At 31.2% G+C, this 12216-nt stretch overlaps 2 protein-coding genes across 2 annotated transcripts; both read left to right on the plus strand.

Annotated features, from left to right (window-relative positions):
- Window positions 1-6203: 6203 nt before the first annotated feature.
- Window positions 6204-6515, plus strand: LOC140890226 (monothiol glutaredoxin-S1-like). The gene has a single exon (XM_073297985.1). The coding sequence runs from the start codon at window positions 6204-6206 to the stop codon at window positions 6513-6515; it is 312 nt and encodes a 103-aa protein (XP_073154086.1).
- A 2980-nt stretch (window positions 6516-9495) lies between these two features.
- Window positions 9496-9807, plus strand: LOC140890227 (monothiol glutaredoxin-S6-like). The gene has a single exon (XM_073297986.1). The coding sequence runs from the start codon at window positions 9496-9498 to the stop codon at window positions 9805-9807; it is 312 nt and encodes a 103-aa protein (XP_073154087.1).
- Window positions 9808-12216: the final 2409 nt, after the last annotated feature.

The raw sequence follows: 12216 nt of genomic DNA on the forward strand, positions 1-12216 counted from the left end.
AACACAACTGAAACTCCACAAAACAACGAGGAACCACGACGTAGCAAGCGTGTAAGAGTTGAAAAATCGTTTGGTCCTGATTTTCTAACATACATGTTAGATAATGAACCAAGAACTCTTCAAGAGGCTTTATCAAATCATGAGGCTCCTTTTTGGAAGGAAGCCATACAAAATGAAATAGATTCCACCATGCATAATCATACGTGGGAGTTGGTTGATCTCCCTCCGGGATGTAAATCTTTAGGATCCAAGTGGATTCTTAAAAGGAAATACAAAGAAGATGGATCTATAGATAAATATAAAGCTCGACTCGTGGTTCAAGGTTTTAGACAAAAGGAGGGATATGATTTCTTCGATACCTACTCCTCGGTTTTTAGAATAACATCCATTCGTGTTCTCATAGCTATTGCAGCTTTGCATGATCTTGAGATACATCAAATGGATGTTAAAATAGCGTTTTTGAATGGAGAGTTGGATGAAAAAATATATATAAAACAACCAGAAGGGTTTATTGTACCCGGAAAAGAAAGAAATGTGTGTAAACTTGTCAAGTCGTTGTATGGACTCAAACAAGCACCTAAACAGTGGCATCAAAAGTTTGACACTGCAATGTTGTCAAATGGTTTCACAATAAATTAATGTGACAAATGTGTCTATATTAAAGGTACTACAAATGCATATGTAATTGTTTGCCTTTATGTCGATGACATGTTAATCATGGGTAGTAACCATGAATTGATTGTGAAAACCAAGAAAATGTTGAGACAACATTTTGATATGAAGGATTTGGGATTGTGTGATATAATTCTAGGGATTAAAGTCTCTAGACTTCCTGCTGGAATTATGTTATCCCAAACTCATTATGTAGAAAAGTTTCTTGAACGATTTAATGCCACAAATCGTCCTCCGGCTAGAACACCTATGGAATTGGGTACACATTTAGCCAAAAATAGAGGAGAACCTGTTTCACAAGTGGAATATGCAAGGGTGATAGGAAGTTTAATGTACTTAACTAACTGTACACGTCCTGATCTTGCATATACTGTAAACAAACTGAGTCGGTTCAAAAGTAATCCAAGTGAGGATCATTGGAAAGCATTAATGAGAGTGCTTGGATATTTGAAATACACTTCGAGTTATGGAATAGTGTATACAAAATATCCTGCAGTCCTAGAAGGATATTGTGATGCAAATTGGATTTCTGACACGAAAGACTCCAAGTCTACGAGTGGATATGTGTTCACAATCGGTGGAGGAGCGGTGTCATGGAGATCCTCTAAACAAACTTGTATAGCTCGGTCGACTATGGTGTCCAAGTTCATTGCTCTAGATAAAGCTGGAGAAGAAGCCGAATGGCTTCGTAACTTTCTAGAAGATATTCCATGTTGGAATAAACCGGTGTCTTCCATTACGATTCATTGTGACAGTCAGTCAGCAATAGGAAGAGCACAAAGTAGTATGTACAATGGTAAATCTCGACATATTCGTCGGAGACATAATACCATAAGACAATTGATCTCGAATGGGGTTATTTCGGTTGACTATGTGAAGTCAAAGGAAAATCTTGTGGATCCGCTTACAAAAAGTATAAATAGAGATCAAATGTACAAACTACTTGGAGGAATGGGTTTAAAATCCACAAATTAAAATATTTATAGCGGTAACCCAACCTTGAAAATTGAAGATCCCAAGACCTTGGTTCAATGGGACAACTAAGTTATAAATGTTAGTTTGAGTACTTGGAATAATTACTCACTCATTCCTGTAATATCCAAGTATAAATGACCTGCAAAATGTGGTGAGGTTAAGTTTTCTTTTAATGATTCCTATACCTATGAGGTGGAGTAACGCATGATACTCTTGATAGGAGATCACCTATATAAGTGCAAAGTATTGGCCGCTTTGATTGCAACACTTATGAATCTAAGATACGGTCCAGGGCCGAAATGGACACAACGTGAGAACAAAATAAGTAAAAGTATTGTTATGTAAGTACTATTGTCTTGGTTTACATAAACGGTTGATTAGTTCAAGACATCGCGTCACTATGCAACTAGTAAATCCGATAGTATTTTACTAAGGTAGGTTCAAAGCCACAAGCTACCTATCCTGATGTAACAATATCTCATAAAGACTTTCTAGTGAGAATGATAATGTACGTGAAATTCATTCATGTGGGGGATTGTTGAAAATTATTGAATGAATAAATGGACTTGAAAACCTTGTACCAAAAGTTTGTAAGAAATGAGAAATGAGCTTGAAAGCTTGTCTCAAAAGTTTGAATTGCTTGTCCCAAAAATTTGAATTGTGGTGAATAATTTGGAGGGAAACAATATCCCACATTGGAAGATTTCCAATGTATTGTTCAAATTATATAGTCCATTTTTGGACTATGGGATTGGGTCCTTAGGGCACCGATGTTTTGTAAAGAGGCAAGACGCTAATTGATGCAACTAACACACGCGCGCGTGGCAGGCCGGCTCGGCGAGGCGAGGTCTTCTGATCCGATTATCCTTTTTGGATAAAATTTGGTTCAAGAATAATATTTTATTATTTTTGTGAGTGCGATCGATCGGTTAAAAACAACCGACCAAGCGCGGCCCTCCTCTGCCGAGACAAAATGTTTCATAAAAGTTGGGCGCTCGGTCCGCTAAATTTAACCGATCGAGCGCACCATAGTTTGAGCGAGACAGTAGGTATGTCAGAAGAGGGGCGCTCGATTGATCAAAAATAACCGACCGAGCACGCCTTCTACAGTCTGAAAAGTTGCGTCTCTTTCTGGGCTTTTTCTGTGTATAAGCCTATATATACGATAATTATAACACAAAAAATAGATACAGAAACATCTGATAACGTATACATCAGATTTCTGATTTCTGAAATATCTCTCCCTCACTTTCTCAAAGAAAAGTTGAAAAACTTATTTTCGTTCGCTGAAGTTCGTGATATTTGTAGTGCTGCTATATCACGATCGTTAGTCGTTGTATCTTAGAGACGATTGCCGCCAACGTTGAGCACTGTTAACGGACAATTTCGTCTTGTGGATAGAGAGATTCTCTCGCCTCGACTAGTTGTTGTTGCCGTTACTGCTGTTGTTGTACACGTTTTCAGAATTCGAAGTACACCCTTATAACACCGTCCCTATCGGAGCTCACCTTTTTTGTATATATGCATGACACGATTGCGAGCTCCGAGCTTCCTCATGGCCTTGACCGAACGAGTACTCGATCGCCTTAACTTGATTTAGATCGTGTACGAGAGAATTTTTAGGAAACACTTCTTAATTTATCCTACACAAACACTAACTAAAGCCATTTATCTAGTTAAGTCCATTGGACATGTGTTCGTTGGGCCGTACCTTGTTATATATACCTCCCCCATAGATCATTTAAATAATAATAATAATTTTATCCTAGTGACTTAGGCTAAGTTAAGTTTATTTTGAAGGATGAGATTGTTTAAAAATAGATTAGAGAGTGATTATTAAAATAATTTAATAGTATATAGAGTTATTATGAAAAAAATACTATTATGTTTAGTTGATTGATTACATTTGAGATTAAAATTATACGTTGTAATAGGATGATCATTTAAAAATTCAAAACTATATATGTATATATATAACATATATATATATATATGTATATATAAATAAAGAGGAATTCAAAACTTATTTCTTTTACAACGCTTTTTAAAAAAAGCGTTGTCTTTCAACTGTTAATGATCATTTTTGTTGTTGAAAGATAAACTCTAAATTTATAAAATATATTTTTATCATTTTTTAAAATTAAATAAATATTAAATAATTTTATAATATAAAAAAATTATACCATGATCTCAAATAGTTAAAAGAAAAAATTTTCCCATGTATTATGACATCGTATATATATAGTATAAATATTATAGATTAACGTAGTACCCCGCTAGGGCCTTTGTGCGGAATTGATGACAACTATCTTGCAAGTGGAATCCATGATATTGTTCGGGCCCCGTAAGCATAAAATACGTAGATAAGAGAATCTCGTGATTTATGGAGAATATGTTAAAAAACTAGTGTATGTCTTACAATTTTCACGAGTCATTTCTGTAGAGAGATTATCTAAGAATTGTTATTATTATATTTTAATTAGCTTTCGGTCATTACTTTGGATGTATGGAGAATATGCTTAAGTTTTTTGAACAGTTGCTTACTTGCTTTCATCATGTACGGTAAGTTGGTAGTTTCATATTCTCGAATTTCATTTCACTTGTCAGAATAAATTATAATCTTTTTTTTCTCTCTTTTGAACAAAATTTTGTGATTTATTTTGAAACAATTTCGGGATTCGGTTCGATTTTGATTGAGATTGAGCTCTCTCATTCATGCGCTAATGTTCCATGATTTGTCACGTCAACAATAAATCATTAATTATGTTTATATGCAAAAATACGAATCATTGGATGCATGATTTGGATATTAACCAGAAAAATGTACGATTATATAAATTAGTTTTTCAGAAGATTGTCGGATGTGACCATGTGTGGTCAAAGGACACCAAATCGCTTTTAATGTCAAATATTTTAGAGTGAACATAATATTGTTGTTATGCATTACATTCATTTAGACATTGTTTGAATGAAAAATATGAGTTTTAGAAAGAGAGTGTATTTTTGGTATATGGATCATAAAGTTCTTTTATTCAATATTTCTCGATACAGGAATATAATGTGAGTACTTGGGAAAGAATTGTTCGTGCATTGAAGGGCTTTTGGAGAACGAATTGAAAACGAGAACAAAGAGGAAATCTTTGTTAATTGTAGAAGTCCATTGTTGGTTGTAATACTGGTTTTCTTAATGAATTTATTTGATGTTGAGTATGGTCCATTGGTTAGACCAAAACACGTTAAAATTGTTCGTGTTCTTATTTTGGTTTTGAATTTTTTTACTTTTTTATGGGCTAATTATAAACTGAGTAAAATAAGTAAAAATTGGATCAATAAGAGTAAAATAAAAAGAATTGTCCTTTTGTGGGAGAGAAATTAGGGATTCTGTTTATGCTTATATATCGTCCATATATGCTAGATATAACGACTCTTTTTTTTTTTTTTGGCAGGGGGAGATGTTTACGCAAAGATGTCGCGTGTAAAAATTGAGTAAATCTCATTTAAGACGTTGTCAAAAAAGATAGTATCGACAGATCCGGAATTAGCTAGGGTATGAAATTTTACCGTCACTTGATATCTTCTAAAATAATCGTTTCAAATATCATTGGGACATAGCAATATATCTCGAGTCAGCTTAAAAATATTCAAGATCCAAATGCATGTGACACGTAATTGATAAAAACTGTATGGTATCAATTATCATCATTGAGGAAAAAAAAACAGTAAAGTAAAATCCATTATATTATTAAATAACAAATAAATAATAGTAAATTTTGTTCATATATATATATATATATCACCATCATTTCTCAAAAAAAGAAACTTTTTTTACTTTACTCTCACCACAAATTTTCATTCCTCCTTGGCATGCGTAAGTATAATGGAAGAGTCTCAAATAAGAAAAATACTAGATGTACAATTTATATGAGTAGAGTTGTTTCAACTGGCTAGCAACACGTTTTTTTTTTTGTTTGAAAAAACACCAACACAACTCAACTTATTTATCTATTTTAAGTGGCAGGATATATGGTCTAATTAACTCAACATACTTAATCAATTTTATATGTAATTTGATAGGTTGGGTCAGACCGATACAGTCATTTATAATAATGGGATATGAGGAACTTTTGGAGGACCATATATTGATAAAAATAAAGTATTTATTCTACAAAATTTAATTAGTCACATTGGTATTGAAGATAAATATATATATATATATATATATATATATATATTCCGGAATATATCATAAGGGGTGATTTATTGAATTTCAAGCCAACTAGCAATAATATAGCAATAGCTAGCTGACGTATCATTCCCACAATCATCCTATGATGATCAAAGCATATTTTAATATTTACATCATCCATTCGATCTCATGACCGTACATGCAAAAAAAACATCCTCGATCGTTACAATATAAATACACCATCTTGAAAACGCTTCATTCTCAAGGCCCATCGAGCTTCAAAATTTTTCCCCATAACGTACATCTCTTTATATATATATAAATATATATCATTCGCCTCGTGTTTTCGACAAATTTCGAGCCGATTACAATGGACGTGCTGATGATGTTGGGGGCAGCGAACTCAGTGGTGATATTCACCAAAACCAGTTGCTGCATGTCTCATTCAATCAACACGTTGATACGCAGTTTCGGGGCGAACCCTACGACGTACGAGATCGATAAGCTTCCGAATGGGAAGCAAATCGAGAAGGCGATAACAACAGCATTGGGGTGCAATCCGAGCGTGCCCGCGGTGTTCATTGGCGGTGAGTTCGTGGGTGGTTCTAAAGAGATCATGAGCCTCAATATTCAGGGCAAGCTCAAGACATTGCTCATCCAGGCCAATGCCATATGGATCTAATTAATTTAAGCTAAAATAGATTTAAAAAATGCATGCATGGTTTGAGTTCTAATTAATTTATCCCATGGTTTTTAATTTTGCATATATAATAAATAGGAAAAATAAGTTTTTTGATCCATTAACTTGTTCATGTTTTGGTTTTGGTCCATTAACTTTTCCAATGTGGGTTTTGGTACACTAACTTTGCATTTTCAGTGTTTTTTGGTCCAACTGCATACGTGTCAACTTTTGATTGGTCCAAAATAATGACGTGTACCAATAAAAAGCTGGCACGTATGAAGTTGGATCAAAAAACATTGAAAATACAAAGTTAGTGTACCAAAACCCACATCGAAAACGTTAATGGACCAAAACCCAAAGGGAGTAAAGTTACTGGACTAAAAAACTTATTTTCGCTAATAAATATATATGGCACATTTTAGTATTGGAATTACTTTAAATGTTGATGGTGTACCCGCATGTTAAATAGGTTGATTATATATAAGTTGAGGCTTTTTTCATCTAATTTCATTTCTTTAGTTTTTTTGTTTATCTGTACTACCATTATTAACACAGAGAGACTCAATATACAAGTCAAGAAATTAATAGTATTAATCACGATACAAATTAATCCCAATTAACATGCATCCAAAATAAAAATCCTTCGTTCAAAAAGTAAGAGAGATTTTAAATATCAGTAAAATTTATTCTCCTAATTTGGTGACCAACGATATATATATATATATATATATAGAGCATCACTTAATATGAAATTGTAACCATTTGAAAAATATTTAATTTGAGAAGTCAATCTTTCACTAATATATAATATATACATTATAAAATTTGAGACACACATATATATTAATTAACTACTTGGCTTCTAAAAACATGCCGATCATGCCGTAAAACATTGTTTTCTTATAATACCAAAGTATATATATATATTTCTAAAAAAAAAGTATATATATAACGATAAAAACTATGAGATGGTCTCAAGAGTTATTGTTTTAAGGCAGGTCTCTTATATGTGCTATCAATTAAAAAATATTACATTTTATGACAAAAGTATTACTTATTATTATAAATATGAGTAGGATTAATCCGTCTCACGGATGAGATCGTCTCACAAGAGTGTTAGTCATATATAACATATTAAAATTCGTCAAAGTCCTAGATTTCAAATGAATTTGATTAGCAGAATTTCAAATCCACTCATTTATTTGTAAATAAAAAATCAACATTAATAACCTATTTTTAGTGATTGCAAAACTACCTAATTTACGTAAATACAAATGAAATTAAAAAAAGACCCTAGATGTGTGTTGTCATTTTAGATCCACGCGTTCTTTTGTTTCATCATTCATCTAAATCAAGACCTTATATCGAATCACAACCTGAATGCATTATTTCAACGAACTATGATGGATTTTCCACAAGTATTATCAATTAACTATTTTAGACCATCGCCTTTTTAAATAAAATTTTTCTAATTAAATACCCGATATTATATGTTTTGATAAATCAAATATGCTACAATCTAATCGCAACATATATTGTACAAGGAAACAAATTCCAACAAAAATTGGTGGATTTCATACCCCACACATGCTTTAACATAATCACGTGCAATTGACTGCAAGAGACGTCAATTATATATATATATATATATATATATATATATATATATATATATATATATATATATATATATATATATATATATATATAAATTCTCTGGAGATCAGGATGACTAATAAGCTAGGCAGCTAGCCCATGCACCCTCTCTATGTTTTTTTTTAATTAAAGAAATTAAAACTCAAAATTCCCATGCAATTTTCTAAGAATATTATTATTTTTTCCCTAAATTTATTAGCTCAGCACGCATCTACCCAAAAGAGTTTGTCCATTTTGCACAAACAAGCATTTACTAGGTACTCCTTCCGATCCATCTCATGTTAATAGATAAGTGTGTGGTTTCATACATATTAAGAAAGTGTTTGAGAAAGTAAATTTTATAAAATAATTTCTCATTTTACCCTTATTTAATAAAGATTTTAATATAATAAAATAATTGTATAAATACTTAATTATATTAATTTGATAGAGGTAAATTGATAAAAGAATATGAGATATAATATTAAATATGAAAACTAAACTATATATTTTAGACGGATGAAAAAGAAAATGTAGTATAAATAAGTAAGACGTAAGGATGGAATAGTCAAGAGAATCACTTCAAAAATAATTATTTAAAAAAAAAAAAAAAAAACCTAGTGCCTTCACAGTTTATATTTCAACTTTCACGTGTGATTTCTGTGGAGACTTTTGTAACTTTTTTATGTTACTATACCAGTCTACCAGTGATGGAGAATATGCCTATATATATATATATTTTTTTTTAATAGTACGCACGGACATACATGTGGTAGTTTCATATATTCTCTAATTTCATTTGACACTTGTCGGAATAAATGATCATTTTTTCGCATACATATAGTTTAAATTTTTTCCCTCTCAATAATCGAATTTGGTGTCTTTTAAACGCTAGCTGAAGACTAAATAGCAAATAAAGCAAGCACAGATTAAAATAAAAACATATTTTCCTTTTTTAAAACATTGTCAAAATAGTTTTTTTTTTTTTTACAATAGTCTTAAAATTTTAATTAGTCACATTGATATTCAACATTCTCAAGCCAAAAAAAAATTATTCCGGAATATATGTATCACAAAGGTCTTATTCATTCGTTAATTCCAATCCAACTTGTCATATACATATATAGTAATTAACTAATGACATATTATTCCCACAATCACAATATTCTAGATCATTTACATGCAAAGCAACCTTACTTTTTGCTGATATAAATATACCATCTTTCAAACGTTTCTTTCTCAAATCTCAGCTTCAAAATTCCCATAACATCTCTTACATATATACCTCCATTCTTTCTCATAGTGATTAACTTCAAAGTTTTCGCCAAACTCGAAGCCGGTTGCAATGGACGTGCTGATGATGTTGGGGGCTGCAAATTCAGTGGTGATATTCACCAAAAGCGGCTGCTGCATGTCTCATTCGATCAAAACGTTGATAAGTAGTTTCGGGGCGAATCCGACGATATACGAGGTCGATAAGCTTCCGAACGGGAAGCAAATTGAGAAGGTGTTAACAACAGCACTGGGGTGTAATCCGAGCGTGCCGGCTGTGTTCATTGGCCGAGAGTTTGTGGGTGGTTCTAATGAAATCATGAGCCTCAATATTCAGGGCAAGCTCAAGCCGTTGTTAATCAGAGCCAATGCCATATGGATCTAATTTAATTAATTAAGCTAACAAAGCATATATTACATGGTTGAGTTCTATTTTTTTTCCCATGTCTTTTTGAACCTACTTGAGTTTAATATTGAGGTTGTAACCCCCAAAAAAAAAAAAGAAAAAAAAAGAAAAAAACTGGATTTAATTATATATATATATGTGGAGGCCTTTCTTGTTGTACTGGTGTAAGGGTTTTTTGAAACATCTTTTTTCCAATGTGATCTATATATATTATCAGATAGTTAATTGAGTTATAAGTTTCGATCCTCGTGTTCTCAATGAAAATCATCATACAAATTAATGAATTTTCTTATTACAATTCATAAAATAGAGTTTATTTTGTCGTAGGAGCCATTAACAGTGATGGCTTATTTTGACAAAAAAGGGGAAAAAATCGAAGTTATTAGTATAGTTTTTGTACGCCGACCGTCAACAAGTAAATCAAATAATTCTACATATGCCTTACATTAAACATTATAATTTCAAAAGCGTTTTAGATGTATATATCTTGTGTTGGTAAAATAGTATGCTTGGGTTACGTAAAAAAAAAAAAAAAAAAAAAATAGTATGCTTGGGAAAAATGTGTTATATATATTGTGGGTGACCAATAAAGGTCACAATGGCAAAAGTCAAGGAAATAGTTTTGTTGGTTTTTAAGGTTGATCAGTTAAGTCCATATTCATAATTATCATATAGTATTCATTGCTACTTAAACGTAATTTCTTTTTTTAAAAAATTATCATATAGTATTCATTGCTATTTAAACACAATTTCTTTTAAAAAATCGAAACATGAAAACTACTCACAAACTTAATGCTAAAATTTGAATTATAAGAAAAAAAAAATCCGTGATGTAATCGATGAAAATAATGGCGTTAGAGCTCAATATGTTATATCTGTGTTCTAAAATACCTGAATAAGTCTCGCATAAACTTGAAGCTTCTCCAAAACATAAACTTGAAGCTTCTTCAAAACACTTCGCTTTGGTAAAAAAAAAAAATCAATCGTAAATGTTAATAATATTAAGTGTTATTAAATATGTTTAAGTGCGACTTTTTAATTAAAACCAAAATTGATTAATAAAACAAATAAAAAACACAAATTAACGATTTAATTAGTAAGTGATGCTAGCAATATCGAAAATATAAAATTATACTGTAGATAATTAAGTAGAGAGATGATGAGTATGCAGAATATACAGATGGATATTAATGCTAACGTTTTTAATTAGTCTAATTAAATTGAGTTTGTATTTGATGACACATGAGATGAAATAAATGATAGAATAAATTAAATTAGAATCTGACAAAAAATAAAAGCACTACGGTTAATAAAATGACTAGTAATGTTATTAAAGATTTGCAGAACAATTGGTTAATTGACCAAGTCTTTAGGAATTAGTTTTTGAATTATTTTGAATTGATATTAGGAAAATTTGGTTTCTGTTATGTTTTTCAACTCTATATATAAAGTATTAATTATAGAATATTGCAATGAATAATAAAATATAAGTATTCCAAATATACTCTGCTTCTTTCATCTACTGCCACAAACTTTTATAATATTTTGTCATTTTATAACTACAGTTAAATTTATTATTTTTGTACATTAATTACTCCGTCAATTTGTTTTAAATAATTTATAGTTTAAATTATGAATAATATTTTACGCTTAAACTCGTATTAGTCTCGCTAAAACTTAAAAAATTTGAAACTTGACTCTAATTACACTTCGACGTGTGCTTCGTGTTGTTTAGAAACTTGACCATAATAATTTTATTTACGCTCTTCGTTTAAACTTCCGAAGGTATCCATCGAAGATTTTTTTACATGCCCCATCGAAGATGATATAAGTAAATAAAAACTGGATTTTAATTTTATTTTGAGGCCTTTTTATATGGACCCATGAACGCTTTCCCGTACATTCATCTTTGACATAAAATTATGCTCGAGACAATGATTTTCAAACTTTCATGTTAACGCCATACATGTAAAACGTGAAAATCATGTAAATCACCATCTTATTCTAGCATGTGCATATATATTCCAACACAACTTGCGACATACTAATGACATAAATTTGCCACCATCATCAAATGACCAAAGCAACAAAGCATAATTTTCGCAACCCACACACATGGGTTATTATACACGATCAAATTAAAGATTCCTTTATCAACCATCACTCGCATCAAATATCTCTATCCAAACTCTTCTCGAAAATGAATATTTTGTTTTGTATTTGGATGGAATGATTTGATTTAGAGTTTCATCCCGTTACGATAGAAAAAATCATAGGGTTATGCTTCATTTTTCAATCTTAACATTGTAGATTTCTGTTATTGTTTCAGTGAGATGTGGTTTTTATTGTTTTTTAGAATTAAATGTACAATGACAATGAGAGAAATCA

Source organism: Henckelia pumila, chromosome 3 (assembly GCF_033568475.1).
Source record: "Henckelia pumila isolate YLH828 chromosome 3, ASM3356847v2, whole genome shotgun sequence".
NCBI classification, from domain to species: Eukaryota; Viridiplantae; Streptophyta; class Magnoliopsida; order Lamiales; family Gesneriaceae; genus Henckelia; species Henckelia pumila.